General features: G+C 35.9%; 1 protein-coding gene across 4 annotated transcripts in view; it reads left to right on the top strand.

Annotated features, from left to right (window-relative positions):
- CNKSR2 (connector enhancer of kinase suppressor of Ras 2) overlaps positions 1–26,387 on the top strand; it is a 301,559-nt gene that overhangs the window by 212,534 nt on the left and 62,638 nt on the right. For all 4 annotated transcript variants that reach the window (XM_037046241.1, XM_037046240.1, XM_037046238.1 and 1 more), the window contains 2 exons: positions 15,014–15,062; positions 25,628–25,800. In XM_037046241.1, coding sequence (XP_036902136.1) covers positions 15,014–15,062; positions 25,628–25,800 — 222 coding nt within the window. The remainder of the gene's footprint in view (positions 1–15,013; positions 15,063–25,627; positions 25,801–26,387) is intronic.

Genomic DNA, 26,387 nt, shown 5'->3' with positions numbered 1-26,387 from the left:
CTATCTAAAATAAATAAATAAAACCTTTAATAATAATAATAATAATAATAATAATAATAATAATAATAAAGATTTAGAAGTCCAGGCAGCCCAGCTGCAAAATCCACATTTTTAGATGAATATAGCCATTCCCGTTAATAAGGATTGTACCATCTATTAGAGAAGACAGAACTATTACTAACATAAAGATGAAAATGTCATAATGTCAGCATATGAACATTTATAATTAAGTTTATCTGCAGTGATAAATTTTGGTTTGTCTAATAGCTCCCTGACTTAGATGCATTGTTTCAGCATCAATGAAACTAAGACCAAAGGGCAGTTCATTGTAGTGGCTAGGAAGCCATCTCTGAACTACCAGTTGTTTATAGCAACTACTATCTCCACATTTTTACTTCATTCACCTGGATGACAGTCACAGAACAATGTGATTATGATCTTTCTCCTCACCACCAAGCATGTAGACATGTTAGACATCCATTCTAAATATCATTGTATTTGTTTTTGTATATATTCTCTCTGATTTCTATGGATGATTTTATTATTTCTAGAGTGTTAATGCCAAATTCATAGTAGCACTGGCAAAGCCCTACAAGGAAACAGTCTGGACTGTGAAAAGTGTTTCCCATTGGGCCACTTTACTAGAGCAGTGATTCTCAAAGCAGGGGCTATCTTTGGCTAAAAGCTCCTGGTTGCTGAGGCTTGATGCAGAAATGGCAGTCCTTTCTTTGATTCTTATTGGCAAATGACACATAATTTGTCAGAGTTTCTTTCTCTCTTATTACTAAACAATGCTAAATAGTAGCCTACTAAATGATTTTTTAACAAATTAGTTTTTTCATTGTTGGTCAAGTACAGTGGTCTCCATTTTTCCCCACCCACTCCCCCACCCCATCCATCCCTGCCTCCCACTCTCAAACCTACCCCCTTTGGCTTTGTCCATGTGCCTTTCATACATATTACTTGATGGCCCTTCCCCTATTATCCCCTCTCCCCACTCCACTCTGGTTACTGTCGGTTTCTTCTTTTTTTTCAATGTCTCTGGTTGTATTTTACTACATAATTTTAAAAAGGTAACAAATTGAATAACCATAAAATAATTTACTGTCAGGATTTGCTGAATATTCCAATTCACTTTTTTTCCGTGAAGCCTGATATCCATGCATCTAACAATGTGGTTGTGCTCCTATTGCAGAAGCATGACAGTATATGGTTTTGGTTTCCATGGTTTTCAGGAGGAATGCTATATTGATACATCTTCAGGATATTTTTCAGTTACCTGTTGTTTTCAGTTGTGGGTTTTTTAAATTATAAATTACTGTTAGATTTCATCATTGTTAATTTTAGTTTGGCTTAGGTTCCCTGCTTTGCCTTATAGCATACTGTGATTCACATTACCCACAATTTTCTAAAAATGATATTATCAATCATCCATACCCAACTGTTCTCATACAGTCATACTCTCCTGGTATCACTGAGTTATATTTCCATTGGAAAGTGGGTACAAATGGACTATGGAATCTGTTGGCCTATCTTAGGGGAAGAGAATCAAAAATTGTTGAGACCTACTGCCCTAGATATAGATAAGTGGTTTTAAAAAAGAAGAAAGGAAATCTTGTCTTTACTTGCCTATACATATGAAATACTTTATGGAATGCTAGTTCATGAAGAAGTCTAGGAGGGAAATTCACTTATGTTTCTTGACCTATTTATACTAATAGTTATTTTTGCCTCCATATTTATGAATATTTTTTAAAACAAATCAACTACTAGCAATACCCCCCTTCAATTTTCATATTTACCACCAACTGGTGTACTGACATTTGAACTGCCTAGACTAGGGGGTTGAAGATAGAAATACTTTTGAGGGGTTTAAAGATTCAAAAATACAAACTTATAGTTCTGGGTAAGGTAGAACACACATTCCATTTTATTTTTCCTCCTAATCACAATAACAGTAACAACAACAAACCTGGACAAGACATGTCACCTATAAGAAGACCCTGAAAGGTAGATGAAGAAGGCAAGCAGGCCAAGGACCTTCACAGCTGAAAAACCTAGCAGTGAGTTTCCTGGCTTTTTTTTTTTCTTGCTTGCCATATACTCTGGCCCAGGTGCTAGAGAAGCCCACAACCAAACAAAATAGAACCCAAAGAAAGCCTGCTGTCTTTAGCCCAAGGACCAGGAAAAGGGCAACAAAGTCCAAAAGAACTAAAAGGAGAAATTGACAGATCTACAGTTATAGTTGGGGACTCCAATACCCCTCTTTCAGTAATCTTTGGAGTCACTAAACAAAAACTCAATGAAGATATAGAAGTCCTAAACAACTACCTGACTACCCACAAACAGTATCTGACTCCCAACAACAGCATAATACATGTTCTCTAGTCATAATGTAATCAAACTAGAAATAGATAAAAGATACCAAAAAAGTGTCCAACCACTTGTAAATTAAAGAACGTACTTCTAAATAATCTATAAATTAAAGAGGAAGACCCAAGGAAAATTGAACTTAATGAGGATGAGAATACAATATATGGTCAGGAGAAAATTTATATCACTAAATGCCTATATTAGAAAAGGAGGAAGGTATCAAATCAATAATCTAAACTCCCACCTGAAGAAATCAGAAAAAGAACAACAAAAATCAGCAAGCAGAAAAAAAGACAATAAACAACAAAGATCAATAAAATTCGAAAACAAAAACAATAGAGAAAAATCAAACCAAAAGCTGTGGAGGTTTTTGAAAAATCAAAGAAGAAATTGATAAGCCTCTAGCAATGCAGACAAAGGTAAGAAAGGAGACTCAATTTACAAATATCAAGAATAAAAGGGGTTATCACTACAGACTCCATAGATGTTAGAAGATTAAGGTAAATACTATGAAGAACTCTCTGCAAATAAGTTTAACAGTTTAGATAAAATGGACCAATTCCTCAAAACCCACAAGCTACAAAAACTCTCTGAAGATCAAGTAGATGATCTAGATAACAATTAAAGGGAATTTAATCAATAAGAGAATTTTAAAAATAAATATAGAATTACTGAAAAACGAACCAAACCTATACCACCAATACTGTTGTATTTGTTGAGTGCAGAAGTAATTCATTTGATTTTTGTTATTATGTTCTGTGATGCTTGTAAAGTTTTGGCAGCCTGTAAAAGATTAATATATAGGACTTGTGACATAATGGAACTCCTAAGAGACTGATTAAATTCATAAATTTTATTAATTGCCAAAATATTGTTTCAATATTTGAAAACTTTTATAAATTTTGAATTTTAATAAAGCATCATATATACAAACAAAATAAAAAGATTAACATGCTTTCACTTTTGAGAGAGATTTCTGGTCACACTTTATAAAATAGATTATTGATAAACTAAAGCCAGTTCTTTCAGTTTCATGTTTAAACAAAGGTGGGTCTCATTCTGCTAGTTCCTACTTAAATAATGGCTGCCAGGAAGCAAAACAAAAAATCTGGCTTATTTAGTGATACATCATTCAAAACAGGACAAAGAATTTAATTAGGAATTTATTAGGTTAAATTTATTCAGTTTAAAACTTATTATAAATTCCTCATTGCCTTTGAGAAAATAAAATAAAATAATTCCAATGACAGACCCTTGGCTTCATTGCTAAGATCAATAATTATGAAATATTTTTGGACATACCTCTCTGAAAAGTCAAACTAAAGCAGAGAGGTTAAAGAAACCCTTCCCATTTTTTAAAGATTTTATTTATTTATTTTTGGAGAGAGGGAAAGGGAAGAAGAGAGGGAGAGAAACATCAGTGTATGGTTGCTTCTCACGCCCCCTACTGGAGAACTGGCCTGCAACCCAGGCATGTGCCCTGACTGGGAATCGAACTGGTAACCCTTTAATTTGCAGATTGGCAGTCAGTCCACTGAGCTACACCAGGCAGGGCCCTCCCCATTCTTTATAGCCTCAGAAAACTTTCTCAAATTTTGTTGGCAAGATGCCTCTTTCCCTCCTTAATCATTCTATCCATATTACCTCGCCACAGTAACTCATTTAATGAAACATCTCAAGTTTAATAAAACTTCAAGTAAAATTATTTTATTCTAGAATTCTTCAAAGGTTCTTCTCATTGAAGGCCATAACTTTTCAAATTACCTTCTTCACTCAAACTCCTAGAATATATTATCCCCTTAATATCATTCTCTAAATTTCACATAATTATAAGCCTAATAATCTGCTGTATATACCCAGATCTCATCCAAAGACTCTTCTTAATAAACTATATGCTTGGGTCTCTTGGCCTGGATCTTATGTGGGAATGAAATTTAAGTCACAACCGTTGACTACTTTATATTCTAGTTTCTTGAAGATAACTTTCCAATGACAGTGTTAAATTGTTTGCAACCTTTGTGGATCCTTCATTGGTTTTTGGCTCAGACAGCAACCAACCAAAGTTGGTTGAAATAGTGCATGAGCTCAATCTAGAATCTCAATTCTAAATGATACTGCTAAATCTGCTTCTTAACATCACTACAAGTATCAGGCTAAGCCAAGAACAGGATCCTAATAGTTGAACATAAAATAATACAGAACACTGAGAAATAGATCAGTGTTTCAGTCCCTATTCTTTTTTTTTCTTTTTTTAAAGCATTTTTATTTAATTATTGTTCAAGTACAGTTTTCTGTCTTTCTTTAAATGCAAATGGTTTTAGATTAACTAGATGAAAGCTTTTCTGACTTAGGAAACAGCAGAATAAGCTAATCATTCATTTGGAGTGGCCTCAAGAGACAATGGTTGTTGTATCGTTAGATACATCCGGGTAAAAACGGCTCAACATTAAAGAAGAGAATTGTCTTTTCTACGGTTGTTATCTAGCATGACCAAGAATAATGTTGTAGTTCTGGAACATGAGCTTTAAGTTAGCTCTGTGAACCTAAACATGTTTCTGAACCTCATTTTCTCATGCATAAAAAGAAGATAATAATACCTCACCTGCTGTTTCAGAATCAAATCATACATTGTATATAAAGTTTTCCACTGTACTGGGCAAATGATTATTAACACCATGTAGAAAAGAAATTAATTTGTTTACATGGAAGGGAATTTGCTTCTCGGTAAGCAATTGAGGGTGCCTCCTAGCACTAAGACACATGTCCTCAATGGGTATTAATGACTATATTGGTTAGGGTTCAATCAGGAAACAGAAGCCCTAAGTGACATGGAATAAAAGACTAGTTAATAGTCAATTGAGGAACTAGTGAAGATGCCTCTGCAGAGCCAATGGTCATGAAGAAAATCTGGATGTGAAGTCAGGGAGAGCAAGACAATCTAGAACCCACAAGCACGAAGTGGAACTCTGCCTCCAATTTCAGTGACGCTGGAGCCCTCCACCATGGAGATTCACAGGCTCCTTGTACAGGACTTAGAGGAGTTGCAAACTCAGCTATTGGCCCATACAAAAGAGACAAGCCACCAGAAAAGTGACAATGGGTGTGAGCTGCAGCAGCAACTGACACCCTGAAATGTCCTTCAGAGCATAAGAGATGCTGCCTCACTTGTATTCTCCAAAATTCACCCAAAGTTACATTGTGGCTAACCCTAACTGGAAGTATGTAGGGAAGGGAATTCTGAGATACATTGTTACAGCTTTGCAAAGTTGACATAGTAGGAAACCACCAACTGAGGCTTCTTTTCTGTGGGCACTTGAGGTGCTTACCAGGTCAAACCTGCATAAAAAATCTCTAGTGATTTTCTGTATGAGGATCAGTAGTAAAGTGAAAAATTCTAAATTGTAAATCTGGAGTTGACTCAAGGTACAGCCCACCCATATGAAGGCATCATCCCTATAGCCTACTTACTTAATATACCAAAACATATAACTTAAAATTGTCTTTGATCTTCAATGACAACATTGACTAATATAAGTAATAATTAAGATAAAGTATATAATTTATTAATACCTAAGAGATTTCTACTTAATAAAACACATTAGAAAAATCTTTAAAGAATTTCTTCATATGCTCTGCCTAAGGAAAAATGCCAAAAATGCCAGAAAAATGCCAGTATATGCAGACCATGTTGCCTTAGGTAATTGTTGAATGTCCTTATTTTTTATTAGACAGCTGCTACAAGAAATAGCCATACAAAATCTGCTTGTTTGGTATAAAAATATTTTTGAAAATACTGTATTTTCTAATCCTTTGTGCACCCATATATAATTTTGTAAAAGCTTTGGCTTCCTGTAATGACAATGTATATAAAGTATCTGGTACAGTGTCTGGCACTATGGTGGTACACAAATATTCTTAGCATTCTTCCTCCAACCATAGTACCAAAATGCCCTCAGCAGTGGGACGAGAAGAAGCCCAACTAAAACTAGGTGCATTTGAGGCAACCAGTACTGGAGAAGTGGCTGCAAACATCAGGCCCTGCATAAATCTTATTTTTCACATCTGAGCTTGTATAAACTGCTTTCTTTCTCTTACTCAGTTTTCTTATTTACAAGATGAGTGTGGCACTGCAGAGAAAACTATGGAAAATGCCTTCTAAATTGACAGCATAATGATTTGATTTTTCCTGCAAATACAGAATTAAAAAAATATTCCTATCATGTCCTTTTTTCCCTTCTGTTAGATAAAACCAAGTTTGGTGGGTTTTTTTTTTTTTTTAGTCTTAAAATCATGTCCTACTAGATGTTTCCGTGTGGAAGAGAAGAAAGAATATCGTTATCTCCCTCAAATTATTTTATTATAAAATGAGCCCTGGCTGGTGTAGCTCAGTGGATTGAGCACGGGCCTGCGAACCACAGTATCGCGGTTCAATTCCCAGTCAGGGCACATGCCTGGGTTGCAGCCCAGTTCCCAGCAGGGGACTCATGAGAGGCAAGCATACATTGATATTTCTCTCCTTCTCTCCTCTCCTTCCCTTCCCCTCTAAAGATAAATAAATAAAATCTTTTAAAAATTATTTTATTATAAAATGAATTGCATATAATGACATTTAAAACTTTTTAAACTTAACTTTTATTTTATCCAATATTTTCTTTAAGAGATTTTCTGTTAAGAAAAAATATCTCTAGCCCTGGCTGGTGTAGCTCAGTGGATTGAGCACAATCCTGTGAACCAGAGGATCGCGGTTCGATTCCCAGTCAGGGCACATGCCTGGGTTGCAGGCTGGTTCCCTACAGGCCAGTTCCCAGCAGGGGATGCACAAAAGGCAACCATACATTGATGAAAATAATAATAAATAAATATAAATAAAGAAAAAATATCTCTGTATCAAGAAACTGCAGCAAAACAAGCAGATAAAAAACGGTTTGAAGTGGTTGTCTTGGAGAGGCAACCATTTGTCCATTCTGTAAGAGCTTGATATGAACACACCCTTGGTCATAAATGTATTTAGATAAAAGCTAGCATTCTTGGAACAAATTACACTGACATGGTAAAAATTCCATGATGAGAAAATATGTCCAATATATCACAGCAACAAACCTGAAAATAAAGGTAATCAAATGCTGTTCAGTTTTAGATTCTTTTAAATAAAGTTATTAATCCAATAGCTATAGAATTTTAATAGTTATGGTTTAGTCATATCATTGCTGAGAAAATTCTCATGTCATATACAGTGACTCCATTTGAGATTCTTAGGATTGTGCATTCTTCATTAGAGGTGATTCTTTTTATATTATTTTTTCTCTGTTTTCTTTTACATATAATTTCTTTCCTTGTCATTGAGTAGCTTTCCAGAGGCAACTCTGGTTCTCTCAACTTATTTCTGGCCATAAACTTTTCTTTGTCACAAAAGATGGGCAAGTAAGCCTACGCTGATTTCTCTGACACCCAGATGTGGTGACAAAAGTGACAGGGGCTGGAACTGCCCTAGTTCTGCTTTTCATGTATTTGAACTTTCTGCTTCTATGTGGAAATCTATATTAATTGTACACATTAATCAAGCACCCCCAAACAGCTGTATTTAATATGGCTGTGGATGAGTTGTTTCCATATGCACTGGATCTTAAACATAAACTAACTCTCTTTCAATAAATAATTTGCCAATAAGTGTTAAGAGTGACACTGATTATGGGCATACATAATTCCTAAAACATCAATAATTGAATGTACATTGGTGACTAGCCATTTTCCTCTTCATCTTTCTGTCATGATCATGTACAGTTAGTCCTCTATGTCTAAGAGCATCTGGTCCAAACCCCTGTTCTTACAGACAAGGAAACTGAGGTTAGGAGTAGTTTGTTGACTTGACCACAGTAATAGAGCTGGAAAATGGACTGGAATGGAGAGAAATAGAAGTCATGTCTCCTGATTCCTATTACAGTGTTGCTCCGCGGTACTGTGCATTCCATTTTTGCTGAAACATAAACACTTGAAGTCTATCACTCTAGCTGGTGTATTGAGAATAGACTGGAAGGGCTAGAGGTAAGTGTGAAAGGAGGGAGACAAGATAGGGTCTGGTCAGTTCAAGTGAGAGTTGATAGCAGCCTAGCCCCGGGTGCTTAAGTGGAAGTGGTGAGAGGGGGTTGGAGTCTGGGTATGTTTTAAAGGGAAGGTGGACAGAATGCACTGACAGATTGCATATGAGATGCCATAACTCATAACCTCAGTGTCCTGCAAACATAGGTGGTCAGTAACCGATTCATGCTTTCAACATATTATTATATATCAGGTCCTGTGCTAGGAGCTGAGTATAAAGTGGTGAGCTGAGCAGATGGTTCCTGCCTTTGTAGGAACTAATGCAGCAGTTAAAAACCAGTTGAGAACATAAACCAAATAATTTTAAGGCATTACATAACAATCAGCAGAGTATCAGGTGAAAAATTGCATAACACAGTGAATCAGCTCCAAAAGATTTCTCCTGTGTAAAGAATTAGTGGAGAGGCAGGCTTGCCTTATTTGGATCACTGATTTCCTCATCAGTATTGACATAGGGTTTTTAAATTGCACTGAGTTCAATTAACACTGTTAATAGGTTTGGAATGAAATATGATTGTAGTTCCATCCTTGTCCTCCTTGGCTGAGCCTTATTACTTTTCTGTATCTCAGTTTCTACCACATTTGCAAAATTAAAATGCTAACGTGAGCTTTCCTCTCATGAAGATATTATAATTAATAGTTGCCCCAAAACCTGCAAATCATTTTTAACCCACAAATCAATATAACTCTCTAATTAAAATAAAATCAAAAAAGCATGAAAATTTGAGCTTCTTAAGATGTTACTGGTTTGAATTATCTCCATTAATATAAAGTGTTATAATTAATATCTTTCTGTTTTATAGAATTCTTTCTTTCCACATAGCAATGTAGTTATATGTCATGAGAGGTTTGCATTAATGGATGTCTTTGTGTCAGAAGCATTTATTCTTTTTTTTTCACATTGTTACTATGACTACAGAATAATTCCTTGGGAGACAGTATTACAGAGTAGGTAGAAGAACTGGTTTGGGGATTGGCAAACCTGGGTTTCAATTTTGACTCTACCACTACCTGTGTGGTCCTCAGCAAGTTATATATTCTGTATCTGTTTGTTGCTTTTTTAAAATGGGGTTAATGTTAACCACCTTAGGGATGTATTGTAAGGATTAAGATTGATAACTGATATAAAGTGCCTGGTACTGTGTCTGACCCATAAGCCCTCAGTAAATGATAATTATTATGACCCAAGAATGAGAGTTCCTGTTTCCCAAGAATGGTAATTCTTGTTATCCTTCCTAGCTACTCACCACTACTCCTTCCTCTTCTTCCTACTTTACTACTACATAGGAAAAAAGAAATCACCTTATGGGATCCTGTATAAAATTCAATCACCTCTTTCCTTTAAAATCTAATCTGCATAATATTTTGATGAAAAATTGACTCTGTCCAACCTAATGAGTCTAACTGATCTTCTCTAAATTCTTCTCAAATAAAGCCTTTTTGTTCTTGTTTGCTGCTAATTAGCATGCTTATTATTTTTAAAAACATGCTTATTTATTTTTGAGTGTGTATGGAGCCATTTTCAGTATAACACAGGTTAACTTTATTTACAGAATCCAAAGCAACCTCACCTCACTGTACTGAAAGACCTGGCACAAATGCAGTGCCTTATCCTCACACCCCTGAGCTCAAAGTTTCTCATGCAATAGAATGGGCAAGGCAACCACCAACAGCAAACTTGTTCAATTCTGTGCTGTAGGTTCTTGTAAATGAAAAATTTCTTGATTTAATATTTATTTCCATTAGCATCTTACTTAAGTTACTTGCTCATGTTTAGATTTTTCTTCTTCAGACATACAATAATTAGAAAGTAAGGCAAAATACATTCCTTTGTGAAATATTTAAATTTCAAAGGTTTTTTGTTTATTTGTTTATTAAAAAATTAAATATGTGAAAGTAACCATCATTTTCCCCAAGTGTTTCAAATGATAAGCACCTTCTTTTCTAATGTATAAGAAATAAGCAATTGGTTTGACTAGTCACTGAAGAAATCTTGGAACTTGGCAGAAAATTACAGTAAGAGGAAGTTGCTATATTGCAACAAGAGAGTATTTTGATTGCAAATTTTCCCATAAGTGTCGCAATTTGCAACTTGAGAAGAATTTAATAGTAGCTGAGCTTTCAGAATGTAATACAGAAACTGCCATTTTGTTCCACAATTAAAATAAGTGTTTCTGAAAGTTTCAGGATAAGAATGACCCAAATTACCCTCCCCCATACATCCCCATTCAGAAGAGGAGAGAATGAAGTTTGAACAGAACATCTGTGGACAAAACGAAAGACAAATGGTCTTTTCAGGCAAATGTCTGAAAAAGGGATCATTTATAGCCAAACAGAATACCATTGCATGCACCACCATAGTTAACAAGAGGATCAACAATACTTTCATAATGGCCCTTTATTTTAGCACATTCTATTTTTGAGGACAGAATTATGATTTCAACACATCCATTCATAATTCATCATATAATTATTTGCATAATTATCTTTGACACACATTTAATGTACTTTAGCTAGCCCCATCTTGAATTCAAATTTAAACTGTTAAGTTCACTAAGACAATCCCAGTGCAAGTAATGCTAAGGGGGGTTGAGTAAAAAAGGAACTTTTTATTATCCACCCAGAGAAATGGAAAACTATAGAACAGAGTCTTCAGTAATATTCTGTAAATGCATTACTGGAGAAAAGATACCTGGCTTGTTTGTTGTCTGCTGAAGGACTTCTTCGGGTTAAAAAATGGCTACATCCTATGTTCTTTACTGATGGTTTACTTAACTTTTATTCATTCAACCAGTATTTCTTGAGCGTCTCTTCTGAGCTAGGCGCCATTCTAGGCAGAATATAAAACAGTGCATAAAATAGACAGAATTCCTCTTCTTTCATGCAGTTATATTTGGAAGGAATGCCAGGTAATACACAATAAATATAAGTACTTTTGAAAATGCCAAATGCTGAGGAGAGGAATAAAGCAGGAAAATGAAACAAGAAGTGTTCAGGGCAATGAGGATAACAATTTTAGATAGGGAAGCCTGGGAAGAATTTACTAAAAAGGAATCATTTGAGTAATGACCTAAGGGAGGTAAGGGAGGAGTCCACAACAATATCTGGGCAAATGTCACTTCAGACAGAAGGAATAACAATGGTGAAAGGACCTAAGATGGTACTATAATTGGCATAATCTAGAAATAGTAAATGTAGCTGAAGCAAAGTTAGTAAGGGTAGGGACAAGAGGCAAAGATAACAGGGGGCAGTTATACAGGGCCTTCAAGATCATTGGAAAGGTTTGAGCCTTGATTCAAAGTGAGATGAGAAGCCGCTGAACAATTTGTGTAGAGAAATGATATTCAAACTATATTTTAAAGGATTATCCTATCTCTTATCTTAAAAACAACGGAGGTAAAAGCAGAAGTAGGAAGAACAGTGAGGAAATATTTCAGTAATGCAGGTAAGGGATAGCTTAGACCAAGGTGCTAGTAGTATAGGTAGTAAAAAAAATCATATTGTAAACATATTTTGAAGATGGAGCTGATACAGCTTGCCGGTGGATTGCTTATGAGATGTAATAGACAGAAAAGGGTAGGTTTATTCCAAGATGTACTCTGAATATAAGCCAGTGAAAAGGGGGAGGATGTAATTACCACTTACTAAGGTATAAAGACTAGGAGAGGAGCAGATTTGTTTGAAGGGTAGTAACTATCATTAGTTCAGTTTTGTATAAAATCCATTTAGTCAGGCAGCCTATACAGCTCGGCCCAGAAGTCCTGGCTAATGATACAAATTCATTAGATTTTATTGAACTATTATTTAGGAAATAAAGTAAAAATACATTTTAGATGGAATTTAACTTCATAAATGCTTATCAAATGAATATATTTTTGATCATCAATAAACAATATGAACTTATGCTTAAAATCATGTCATGTGCGTGCATGCACACATGGTCACACAGAGTACATTCTCCCCACAGCAGTAAAACTGCATTCATGTATGTCAAGTGTCTCTGCCCAGGGAAGCCCATTGAAAAAAAACAGCATCCAAGAATGTTATTGGATTGATTACATAAGAACCCCCTGCCTAGCAACTATAAAAATACCAGACCCCCCAAAAGAAAACAGGTGTTTAGTCCCCAGGTGGACAAAACTATCTTATCACTTAAGGGAGCTTCATGTCAGTGTATAGGGAACTGTTTACCAGCCAAGTTCCCAGATGTCAGCCAAGGGATGTCACCCTGCAGCCCATATGTCACCCTGCACAGAGGCCCTTCTAAGATAGCAGTTTCAGACCTGCTATAGTAACTGTTTTCTGTACAAAGACCTATTTCCTTGACTGTAGCTTTCATTGCTTTTGCTGTTACTTTTGAAGCATATAATTCACTTACATGATTTTAATTAATATAATTCAATTGTAACTTTCATTTTAGGAAATGTTACATTACTTAGAAAAATAATGAAATCTCTCTTAAAATAATTGTGTTGTAATATTTATGATATTTACAAAAGGTATCTGAGGCTTTGCTTACTTGAATGATGGATAAATCTGTATTGTGTGCCTAGTTCTTAGACTTCAACAATATGTGCACTTCTTATACTCTGCCATCACAATCAGTATGACAATATATTTATAGGGAAAGAAAAGATAATCTTGTTAAACAAAAAAGCCTGGAGAGCATAAAATGTGTTTTTGTGTAGAGTTTAAAGTAAGACCTTCAGGTTCTAAAGAATAGCACACAAAGAGCATAGGAGTTACATAATATAACTCAATTCTTTCAAGCTGTCTGTTATCCATGTAGCTTCCTAAAAACAAACCACCCCCATCTTTGTCATTTTTAAAAATAATAAGCTGTAAAATTATAATGATTACTTGTGGAAACACAAAAGGAAAAAAGAAACCCAATCAGTAATTTTACAGCCAAAATATTTAGGGAAAATAACTATATGTAAATTAACTATATGTAAGCACACTAGCCTGAGTTATTATTATTTGAGTTATTATTTTGAGCAAAGTACACTTGAGAAAATCAGCACGGTGTGTGTTTTATCTTTTATGCTTTCTCTCCAAAGTGAATTTTTGTAGTCTTGAGTCCTTCAAAATTATACACACACATACACATGCATGTGCACACACAGACATATTGCTTTGACACTTGGGTGATTCTTTCTGGAATACACTGTATGGCAGCAAATTATCTGATCCTTATCCTTAGGAATGGTATCCATTCAGAATATTATATTCATGAAAATTGTGTTAATCATATACAAACACAAGAAAACTATTATGTAATAATATTATTCTGTTATTTTTATGAGCAAAGATGCTAAATAAGAAAGTTATGTTACAGAATACAAATGTATTCTATAAAACCAAGACCAGTGAATTTTATGTAAACAAAATCCCATTGCCTCTTATAGTTATACCTTTATAAAAGAAAAGAAGAACCTGTTACCTAAAATTCATTTTAAAGTACTATCTATGAATTAAAATTACACATGCTATCTCTGTACCATACTAACTAGCTAATTATATGAACCTAATTAACCTTATTTACACCAGTGAACAATATAGCTTACTAGACTACTGGATTGGAACCAGTGATTTAGAGTCATTAATTGAAGGCTAGACCATTCAATGTAGTTGTGGGATTTTCTATTAAGACATTAAACTGTTGCATCACTTACCATGGAGTAAAGATAGGCTTAACTGAGGTGGTTGTTTAACCAGGAGAGTATGGTGCTGGGAGCATGAATCAAGGGAATAATTATAATGATGTCCTACGGAAACCAAGTGGAAGGAGAGAAATACAGGCACCAAAGGGTGGTGAGGTCAATGAATTGGACACCTCAAAGGAAGACTTTCTAAAAATTGCTGAGTTGGGAGCATTATGCAAGACATAGAGGTGTAGGCAGTGGTTGGAGTATACTTTAGAAAACACATGATCATGGTAATGGGTATCTAAGGATTGGAGAAATAAAGATCATTGGAGATGAGGGACTGAGGAGCCCAAGGTGCCAACATCCCCTACATGAAGATTAGTCACCAATACTAATGAGAAAAGTGGATGTGAGATGAAAATAATGATCCAAGTGCTGAAATATTTACTGGCAGAGGAGGGGTACCTAAGAGATCAAAAGGTGATAGTGGCATATGTAATAAAATGAACTTCTAAGGAACAAGAAGTAACCATACTTGTCTGCCTACTTAATAAGATTTTTCTGGGAATCAAATGAGATATTGTTTGAGAAAGCACAATAAACTCTAACAGGCACAAAGTAGGATTGTGCATATGCGTGCTTAGTTTTACTATTGTTTTGTGCCCAGATTTCTCTGCTACAAAATAAAGACAAAAACAATATCCTCTCCTGCTTTCCAGGAGATTAGAAAGTTGAACAGCATGATATATCTGATTTTTTTGAGGCTTTGGAAGAAGAAAATAGTTTCTCTGACCAGATTTCAGAGTTATCATTCAGGTCTTGAGAGTTCTGCATACCGTGATGATGTTCCGCATGGCACCCTGTCAGATAACATTCTTGCCTATCTTTGATTTCAGACATTTCAGCAGTCTTCTCTGCAGCATAAATCAAAGAAGAAAAACAAAGGTAAGAAATGGAAATGAAATGAAACATCTACCTGCTTGGTTTGCACTGTGATGATCACCAGCACACTTCACCAATCCTCTCTTGACTGAAACCAATGTGGTATAGAAGAGCATAGCCCTCTAGCAAACACTGCAGAGACCTGCTTCTCCTTCAAGCCCATTGTGATATAAGGCATCTTTTACCAAAAGATGGTCTCAACATGCTTTGAGACCAGGCCTTCAAACTTCTTTTTTATTTATTATTTTTTAAACTTTATTTTTCAATCACAGTTTACGTTCAATATTATTTTGTATTAGTGTCAGGTGTACAGCATAGTGGTCACATAATCACATACTTTACAGAGTGATTCCCCAATATTTCAAGCACCCACCTGGCACCATACATAGTTAATGTTATTCACTATATTCCCTATGTTGTACTTTACATCCCTGGGACTATTTTGTGACTATCAATCAGAAGTTCTTAATCCTTTCATCTTCCCAGCCCCTCAACCTCCTCCCCTCCAGCAACCATCAGTCTGTTCTTTGTATCTATGAGTCTATTTCTATTGTGTTTCTTCATTCATTTTGACTTTAGACTTCAAATATACAAGGGGGCAAAATTTGGTTTACAGTTGTATATATGGAAAAAGATATGTGGGTTACAATGATTACAATAGCTTTATTAACTCCAAAAAAATCACAGTGTAACTATAAACGTACTCTTTTCCCACCCCATACATGAAATCACATAGTATTTGTCTTTTGCTGACTGACTTATCTCACTTAGCATAATATCCTCTAGTTCTAGTTATATATATATATATATATATATATACACACACATATATATATACATATATACACACACACACTTTTTTATCTACTCCTCTATTGATGGCCACTTGTGTTGCTTCCATATCTGAACTATTGTAAATAATACTGAAATGAACACAAGGGTACATATATTACAATATTTTGAATCAGTGTCTTGGATTTCTTCTGATATATGGGGCCTGGCAGAAGAAATGCCTGCTTAAGTGTGATTGGTAGGGTGATAATACGGGTGTAATAATTTATCATTTTAATTTGAACATTTCATCTAAAATATCATATGGTTCTGGCCAAGATGGAAGCATAGGTGGAAACACTGTGCCTCTTTGCACAACCACGTTTACAGACAACAAAGACTTAGTAACAAAAATGCAACCAAAACAAACAGAAAATTGAACTGTACAGAAGTTCCACAACAACGAACCATTCAGCCAGACTGGTAAGAGGAGCAGAGTCAGTGGCTGGCAGAGAAGGGTCACACAGGAAAAAGTGGCCAGACCAACCCAGGCGCACAGGCAGCTGTTGGTAGATCCCAGGTGTGGGGTGGCAACGGGCGGGCCCAGTGAGGGTGCAAGGCAGCTGGCTGAACACGGTAACACATTCGCGCGCAGATAAACCAGGCAGAGGAGCCTGCAGTGAGATAGACCGTGCAACCCAGGGCGCCAGCTCCAGGAAATAAAGCCTAAGAGCACTGATTGGAAAAACTTTCCTGGTCGAGGTGCCGGGCCAGGAGAAGCTCCCAGGCTCAGAGAGAGTTTGTTGGAGAGACCCACAGGGTCCTGGAGAGTGCACAATCCCACACACCTGGGAAACAGCACCAGAAGGGCCCAATTTGCTTCACGGAAGCATCAGAGGGGACTGAAATCTGAGAGAGAGCAGAACAAAGCCATTGCCCCTCTCTGACCCCACCCCCACATACAGCATCACAACCCAGTGACCTGGGTCGCCCCGCCCTGGTGAACACCTAAGGCTCCGCCCCTCATACTTAATAGGTGCAAACAGACCAAAACTTTATGGCTTAAGAAGAACAGCTCAAAGCCCCAGAGCCAATACAAGTGACCAAGAGATAGCCAACCTATCAGATGCACAGTTCAAAATACTGGTGATCAAGATGCTCACAGAACTGGTTGATTTTAGTCACAAATTACAGGCACAAATGAAGGCTAAAGTAATTGAAATGAAGGGAAATGCACAGGAAACCAATAGTAATGGAAAGGAAACCGGGACTCAAATCAATGGACTGGACCAGATGGAAGAAAAAAATGACCAAACAGAAAACAATGAAGAAACAAGAATTCAGAAAAATGAGGAAAGGCTTAGGAACATCCAGGACATCTTTAAACGTTCCAACATCCGAATTATAGGGGTACCAGAAGAGGAAGAGGAACAGCCACAAGTGGAAAACTTATTTGAACAAATAATAAAGGAGAACTTCCCCAATATGGCAAAGGAAATAGACTTCCAGGAAATCCAGGAAGCTCAGAGAGTCCCAAAGAAGTTGGACCCAAGAAGGAACACACCAAGGCACATCATAATTACATTAGCCAAGATTAAAATGAAGGAGAGAATCCTAGAAGCAGCAAGAGATAAGGGGATAGTTACTTACAAAGGGGTTCCCATCAGACTGTCAGCTGATTTCTCAAAAGAGACCTTGCAGGAAAGAAGGGGCTGGAAAGCAGTATTCCAAGTCATGAAATCCAAAGACCTACAGCCAAGGTTGCTCTATCCAGCAAAGCTTTCATTTAGAATGGAAGGGCAGATAAAGTGCTTCTCAGATAAGGTCAAGTTCAAGGAGTTCATCATCATCAAGCCCTTATTATATGAAATGCTAAAGGGACTTATGTAAGAAAAAGAAGATAAAAAATACAAACAGTGAAAGGACAGCAAATCACAGTTATTAAGAACCACACCTAAAACAAAAGCAAACTAAGAGGACAGCTGGATCAGGTGTGGAACCATAGAAATGAAGAACACATGGAGGGTTAGCAACAGGGGAGTGGGAGGAGGAGAAGGAGGGAGAAGGTACAGAAAATAAGTAGCATAGATGGTAGGTATAAAATAGACAGGGGTGAGTTCAAGAATAGTATGGGAAGTGTAGAGTCTAAAGAACCTGTGACACATGGACATAAACTAAAGAGGGGGAATGGTGGGTGAGGGGGTGTACAGGGTGGAGGGGAATGAAGGGGGGAATGGGACAACTGTAATGGCATAATCAATAAAATATATTAAAAAATAAAGTGTCATATGGTGTGCTTGAGTGTGGTATTATTATGTTACAGAATTACATTCATATGATTTTGTGATAAAAGATTTTGTAATAAAAAGGGGGCAGTATGTGTGCTTAACCCTGTATATATAGAAGTAGAATCCCTTGGTCACAAGACAGGTCCATTTTTAATTTTTTGAGGAACTTCTATACTATTTTCTATAGCAACTATACCAATTTTCATTCCCACCAACAGTGCATAAGGGCTCCCTTTACTTCATATCCTCCCTAACACTTGTTTGTTGATTTATTGATGACACCCATTTGGGCAGGTGCAAAGTAATATTTCGTGGTTGCTTTAATTTGCATTTCTATGATGATAAGTAATGTTGAACATCTTTCAATATGTCTATTGGCCATCTGTATGTCCTCTTTGTAGAAATGTCTGTTCAAGTCCTCTGCCAATTTTTGATTGGATTGCTAGTATTTTTTCAGTGTTGAATTATGTGGGTTCTTTATAAATTTTGAATATTCACGTCTTATCAGATGTATCATTGACACATTATCCTTTCCCATTCAGGAGGTTATCTTTGCATTTTGTTGATGGTTTCTTTTACTTTTACAAAGTTTTTTTTGCAAAAACTTTTTAGTTTGATGTAGTTCCATTTGTTTAGTTTCCTTTTGTTTCTCTAGCCTCGATAGATGTCATTACTAAAGGAAATGTCAGAGATTGTACTGACTATGCTTTACTCTAGGAGTTTTATGGTTTGGAGTCTTACATTTAAGTCTTTAATCCACTTTGAGTTTATTCTTGTATCTTATGTAAGAAGGTGTTCTATTTACATTTTTCACATGTATCCCTTCGATTTTCTCAGTACCGTTTATTGAATACACTGTCTTTGTCCTTGCCTCCTTTGTCATGGATTAATTGACCTTATAGTTGTGGATTGATTTCTGGGCTCTGTATTCTGTTCCATTGATTTAATGTATGTATATTTTATGTCAGTACCATGCTGTTTTCAGTACTACAGTACTACAGCCTTGTGCTATAGTTTGTTATCAGGTAGTGTGATATCTTCAACTTAGTTCTTCTTTCTCAAGAGTGCTGTGGCTGTCAGGTCTTTTGTGGTTTCATATACATTTTTGAATTATGTGTTCTAGTGCTAGTAAAAAAATTCCATTGGTATTTTGATAGGAATTGCATTGAATCCATAGATTGCTTTGGGTAGTAAGGACATTTTAATGATGTTAATTCTGACCTGGTATATATTTCCATTTATTTGTATCTTCCTTTGTTGTTTTATAATTCTCTGAGTACAGGTATTTTACATTCTTGGTTAAATTTATTCCTAGATGTTTTTGATGCAATTGTAAGTGGGATTGTCTTCCTAGTTTCCCTTTCTGATACTATATTACTGGTGTATAAAAATGTCTCCAGTTATATTTTGCTTGCTTATTTGTTTTGTTGATTAGTTTCCACTTACAGGTGATAACATATGTTATTTGTTTTTCACTGCCTGTCTTATTTCACTTAGCATAATGCTCTCCAGATCCATCCATGCTGTCACAAAGGGTAGGAACTCCTTCTTTCTTTCTGCTGTGTAGTATTCCATTGTATAAATGTACAGTAGTTTTTTGATCCATTCATTTACTGATGGGCACTTAGGTTACTTCCCTCACTTGGCTGTTGCAGATTGTGCTGCTATGAATGTTGGAGTACATAGGTTCTTTTGAATTGGGAACCTAATCGAGAAAACAAACAAGCAAGCAAAATATAACCAGAGACATTGAAAAAAATAATAAACTGACAGTAACCAGAGGAGAGGGGAGAGAGGTATAATGGGAGGAAATATGGGAAAAGTCATCAAGGAACATGTATAAAAGACACATGGACAAAGTCAAAGAGGGTAGGGTGGAGAGGGATGAGGGGATGAGGGCTGGCAGCAGGAAATGAAGACAACTGTACATGAACAACAATCAAAAGTTAAAAAGTTAAATACAACAATATCTGAATATTTATTTTGTATCCTGGTACTTGACTGAACTCATCAGTTCTGGTAGTTTTTGGTGAACACTTTGGGGTTATTTATATATGAGATGCCTCTTTTTTTCTTGTCTGATTGCTATGGATAGGACTTCCAGTGTTATGCTGAATAAGAATGGTGAAAGCAGACATTCCTGTCTTGCTCCTAATCTTAAGGGAAATGCTTTTTGTCTTTCCCCATTGAGTGTGATATTGTCTGTGAGTTTGTCATATATGGCCTTCTTTATGTTGAGGAATGTCCCCTCTATTTCCACTAGGCTAAGAGTTTTTATCACAAATGGGTGGTAGATTTTCCTCAATGCATTGCATTTTCTGCATCTGTTGATATCATGTGATTTTTATCCTTCAGTTTGTTTATGTGATATATAATATTGGTTGATTTGGGTATATTGAATCAAGCTTGCATCCCAAGAATAAATCCCACTTTGTCGTGGTGTATGATCTTTTAAATATATTGCTGAATTCAGTTAGCTAATATTTTGCTGAAGATTTATGCATCTAAGCTCACTAGGGATATAGGCCTATAATTTTCTTTTTTTCTAGTGTATTTTTCTGCTTTTGGAATTAAGATACTGAGTTTGGGAGTATCCCCTCATTTTGAATTTTTTTAATGAACAGTTTGAGAAGGGTAGATGTTAGTTATTCTTTCAATGTTTGGTAAAATTCACCTATGAATTTGGTCCAGGACTTTTGTTTATTGGGAGTTCACTGTTATTGCTTTGATTTCCTTTGTTATAATTGGTCTGTTCAGATTTTCTGTTTCTTCTTGATTCAGTTTGGGGAGATTGTATGTTTCTAGGAATATATCTATTTCTTCCAGATTGTGAAATTTGTTTGCACATAATAGTTTCTAATATTTTTATAATTCTTTGTATGTCTGTGGTGTCAGTTGTTACTTCTCCTTTTTCATTAATGATTTTATTTATTTGGGTCCTGTCTCTTTTTTTGATAAGTCTTGTTAAAGGTTTATCAATCTTATTTGTCTTTTCAAAGAATGAACTCTTAGTTTCATTAATTTTTTTGCATTTTAAGACTCTATTATATTTATTTCTGCTCTGATGTTTATTATTTCCTTCTTTCTACTCACTTTGCGCTTTGTTTTTATTTTTTCAGTTCCTTTAGGTGTACGGTAAGATTGTTCATTTGTGATTTTTCTTGTTTCTTGAGGTAGGCCTATATTGCTATGACTTTCCCTTTCAGGATTGCTTTCACTGTGTCCCATAGATTGGGCTTCATTGTGTGTTCATTTTCATTTGTCGCAAGGTGTCTTTTGATTTTTCCTTGATTTCATCTGTAACCCATTTATTGTTTAGTAACATGTTATTTACCCTTCATGTGTTTGGGTGCTCTGCAGTTTTTTTCTTGCAATTAATTTCTAGTTTCATACCATTGAGGTCTAAGAAGATGCTTAATATGATTTCAATCTTTTTAAACTTAAATAGACTTGTTTTGTGGCCTATTGTGTGGTCTATCCTAGAAAATGTTCCATATGCCCTTGAAAAGAATGCATATTCTGCTGCTTTGGGTGAAATGCTCTCAAAATACCCATTAAGTTAATCTGGCCTAGTATGTCATTTAAAGCTACTGCTTATTGTTTATTATTTCTCTTGAATATTTATCCATTGATGTCAATGAGTTGTTAAAATCCTGTACTATGACTGTATTACTGTTGATCTCTACCCTTATGTCCATCAATATTTGCCTTAAATATTTAGGTGCTTCTATGTTGGGTACATAAAGGTTTACAAGGGTTATATCTATGACTGATCTCTTTATCATTATGTAGTATCCCTCCTTGTCTCTTACTGTGGACTTTGTTATAAAGTCTATTTTGTCAGATGTAAGTATTGCTACCCCAGCTTTTTCTGTTTTTCATTTACATTAAATATCTTGGGGGTTTTTGTCCTTTTACTTTTAGCCTGTGTGTGTCTTTCTTTCTGAGGTGGGTCCCTTATAGGCAGCATATACATGGGTCTTGTTTTTTTATGCTTTCAGCTATGCTGTGCCATTTGATTGGAGCTTTAAATCTATTTACATATAATGTAATTATTGATAGGTACATAATTTTTGCCATTTTATTATATGTATGTTCATATAATAAACATACATATGTATGTTCCTCTTTTTTCTTCCTCTTAAAGAAGAACCTTTAGCATTTCTTGCAATACTAGTTTGATGGTGATGAACCCCTTTAGTTTTTTCTTGTCTTGGGAGCTCTTTATTTCTCCATCATTTTAAAATGATAGCTTTGCTGGATAAAATAGTCTTGGTTGTAGGTCCTTGCTTTTCATCTCTTTGAGTATTTCATGTGATCCCATCCCTTCTTGCCTAAAGTGTTTCTATTGAAAAATCAGATTAAAATCTTCTTATGGAAGCTCTATTATAAGTAACTGTCTGTCTCTTGATGCTTTTAAGATTCTCTGTCTTTAACCTTTGGCATTTTATTTATGATGTGTCTTGGTGTGAGCTTCTTTCCTTTCATCTTATTTGCGACTCTGCACTTCCTGGACCTGTGTGTCTTTTTCTTCACCAGGTTAGGAAAGTTTTCAGTCATTATCTTTTCAAATAGGTGCTTAATCCCTTGCTCTCTCTCTCTCTTCTGCTGCTGCCCCTATGATGCAGATGTTGCTACACTTCATGTTGTCTCACTGGTCCCTTAAACTATCATTTTTTAAATTCTTTTTTTCTTCTTGCTGTTCTGGTTGGTTGTTTTCTGCTACCTTGTCTTTCAAATTGTTGATTTGATTATCTGCTTTATCTAACCTGCTGTTGAGTCCTCCTAGTATACTCTTTATTTCATGTATTGTATTCTTCATTCCTAACTGATCCTTTTTATGATTTCTATATACCTTTTTATGCTTACTATCTCTGTAAGTTCTCACTGAATTCATCCATTCTTTCCCTAAATTTCTTGAGCTTCCTCATTAACCATTGTTTTGAAAACTGTACCAAGTGGATTGCTTGCCTCCATTTCTTTTAGTTCTTTTTCTGGGTATACCTTTAGCTCTTTCATTTGGGGCATGTTTCTTTGTCTCCTCATTTTGGCTGCCTCTCTGTTATTTGTTCCTGTGTATTAGGTAGATGTGCCCAGGGTTAGTGGCTATGAATGAGATTTTGTGTGCTGACTCTTTAAGAGTGTGCCTGGATTTCTAGCAGCCTCAGGTCTCACCCTCGCAGATGAAATCTATGCTGATTTTCACATCATGTATGTGGACCCTTCTTTTCTTCATTGGTGATGTAGGCTGAGGAGCCAGGCATGGGGGTTGAGACCCGTTATTTCTTGGGAGGAACTTTTGCAGCTGAGCTATCCCTCCTGATTCTCAAATGCCACACGTGGGTGCAGGGCCAGCCCTTTTTACATCTCTTCCATTCCTGTCTGCCTCAATATGGCTTCTTCTATAAATCTTTATTTATTTATAAGACTTCTGTTAAGAGAGTTCTGGCCACAATGGAGACATAGGTAGAAATGCTTCACTTCCTTGCAGAACCAAAAGAAGGATAACAACCAATTTAAAAACAATAAACAACCAGAAGTGCCAGAAAATCAAACTTCATGGAACTCTGATAACCAATGAGTTAAAGAAACATTCACACAAACCAGTAGGAGGGCAGAATTGGGCAGCCACGCAGAGAGGATGCTCAGCAAGTTGGTGGACTGTGTGGGCCATGCTGGGCTGGCTGGGCGGAAAACTAAAGACTCAAAGCTAGCTATAAAGTACTGTGGGGGGTGCCAAGACAGGAGAAACCCCAAGTCTCACATGAGAGAGTTTGTTGGAAACTGGGGCTAGAGCGGGGCAAGCCAGCGGCATTGTTCCCTCTCTGACCCCTCCCTCACAGAGAGCGCTCCAATGCAGCAAAAAGGGTTGCCTCACCTGGGTGGATACCAAAGGCTCTACCCCCTTACAATATAACAGGTGCATGGAGATAAAGAAATATGGCCCAAATAAAAGAACAGATCAAAACTCCAGAAAAAGAGCTAAGCAACAAGGAAATAGCCAACCTGTCTGATGCAGAGTTGAAAACACTGGTAATCAGGATGCTCACAGAACTGATTGAGCTCGGTTGCAAAATGAAGGAACAAATGAAGGCTACTCAAAGTGAAATAAAGCAAAATATGCAGGAAACCAACAGTGAAGGAAAGGAAACCAGGACTCAAATCAACAATTTGGAACAAAAGGAAAAAATAAACATCCAACTAGAACAGAATGAAGAAACAAAAATTTTAAAATATGAGGAGAGGCTTAGGAAACTTGGGGACAATTTTAAATGCTCTAACATCAGAATTTTAGGGGTGCCAGAAGGAGAACAAGAGCAAGAAGTTGAAAACTTATTTGAAAAATAGTGAAGGAAAACTTCCCCAATCTGGGAAGGAAATGGACTTCCAGGAAGTACAGAAAGCCCAGAGAATCCCAAAGAAATTGGACCCAAAAAGGAACACACCAAGGCACATCATCATTAAGTTAGCCAACATTAAAGATAAAGAGAGAATCTTAAAAGCAGCGACAGGAAAGGAGACAGTTACCTACACAGGGGTGCCCATAAGGCTATCAGTTAATTTCTCAAAAGAAACCTTACAGGCAAGAAGGGGCTGGAAAGATGTATTTGAAGTCATGAAAGGCAAGGACCTACATCCAAGATGACTCTCTCCAGCAAAGCTATCATTTAGAATGGAAGGTCAGATAAAGTGCTTCACAGATAAGGTCAAGTTCAAGGAGTTCATCATCACCAAGCCCTTATTATATGAAATGTTAAAGGGACTTATCTAAGAAAAAGAAGATCAAAACTAGGAACAGTAAAATGACAACAAACTCACAACTATCAACAACTGAACCTAAAAAAAATGAAAACAAAAACTAAGGAAACAACTAGAACAGGAACAGAATCAGAGAAATGGACATCACATGGAACAGAATCGAAATGGACATTTCAGTGGGGAAGGGAAGGGGAACAATGAGGGGGAAGTACAGGGAATAAGAAGCATAATTGGTAGGCATCAAATACATGGGGAGAAGTAAAGAATGGTATAGGAAACAGAGAAGCCCAAGAATTTATCTGTACAATCCATGGACATGAACTAAGGGCGGGAATGCTAGAGGGTTGGGGGGTGCAGGGATGGAGGAGGGTGGAAAAATTGGGAAAACTGTAATAGGATAATCAATAAAATATGCCTAAAAACACTTCTGTTCAGCTACCCTTTAATTGTTTATTCAGGTTGCATGTTCTGTAATTTAGTTGTAATTCTTATATGGTCCTGGAAGAAGGTGGAGTGTAACTTCCACCTACTCCACTTCCATCTTGAATCTGATTACACCCATGTGATTAAATTGTATGTCACTTAGATGGGGGAAATGATATTAAAGATTTCCATATTTTTTAAATTATAAATAGGAATTTTTAAGGTTAAGAACCCAGACTGATTTTTTTGTGATCTATATATCAATCTTCTACCTCCACACATTTATAAAATTCAAAGAACATTTTTACTCACTGTTATTATCTTTAGGTCCTATTGCTGGCAAGAGCAAAAGACGAATTTCTTGCAAAGATCTTGGCCGTGGTGACTGTGAGGGCTGGCTTTGGAAAAAGAAAGATGCGAAGAGTTATTTTTCGCAGAAATGGAAGAAATATTGGTTTGTCCTTAAGGATGCATCCCTATATTGGTATATTAATGAGGAGGTAAGACAAGCCCATTTTGTTTTCCCATCTATTCTTTATCTTTAACCAAAAGAATCATCCTTTTGAGACTTATAAAATCATGCAATCATCTAAAGGCTAATTCAGAAGATTTTTGCTAGTTATTTTTCACAAGAAAAATATTTAAGACTTTTAAAATGTTTGTATTTTGGGGTTCTATAAATATAGTTGTATCATTTATTCTAATGTAGCAACATCTCTGAAACACAAATAAAGTAAAATTTTATATATCTAATTAAAAATACCAAGGCAATTAGAGCAATAACTTAATTTAAAATATTATATATGGAAATTTGATATAGATTTTTAAATGTCTTGTTTTTGTTTAAAGTTTTAAATTTTGTTCTGTTTTGGGGGGAGAAGTCCTTTAGTGATTTTAGAGAATTACTATCACTGGACTTTATTTCAGTTTTTAAAAAAATGAACTAATAGACTAGTAGACTAATAGACTAATAGACTAGATTTGAAAATCTGCAAGTTTCATTTCATCTGGCACAATTGGAGAGTAGGGTGTATATAATACACTTAAGTTTTTCTTGTGATTTTATTTCATTTGCAGTTAGCATACT

Source organism: Sturnira hondurensis, unplaced genomic scaffold (assembly GCF_014824575.4).
Source record: "Sturnira hondurensis isolate 20B ecotype Veracruz unplaced genomic scaffold, ASM1482457v3 Scaffold0005220, whole genome shotgun sequence".
NCBI lineage: Eukaryota > Metazoa > Chordata > Mammalia > Chiroptera > Phyllostomidae > Sturnira > Sturnira hondurensis.
The sequence above is the reverse complement of the archived record's forward strand: the minus strand, read 5'-3'. Positions and strand labels throughout refer to the sequence as shown.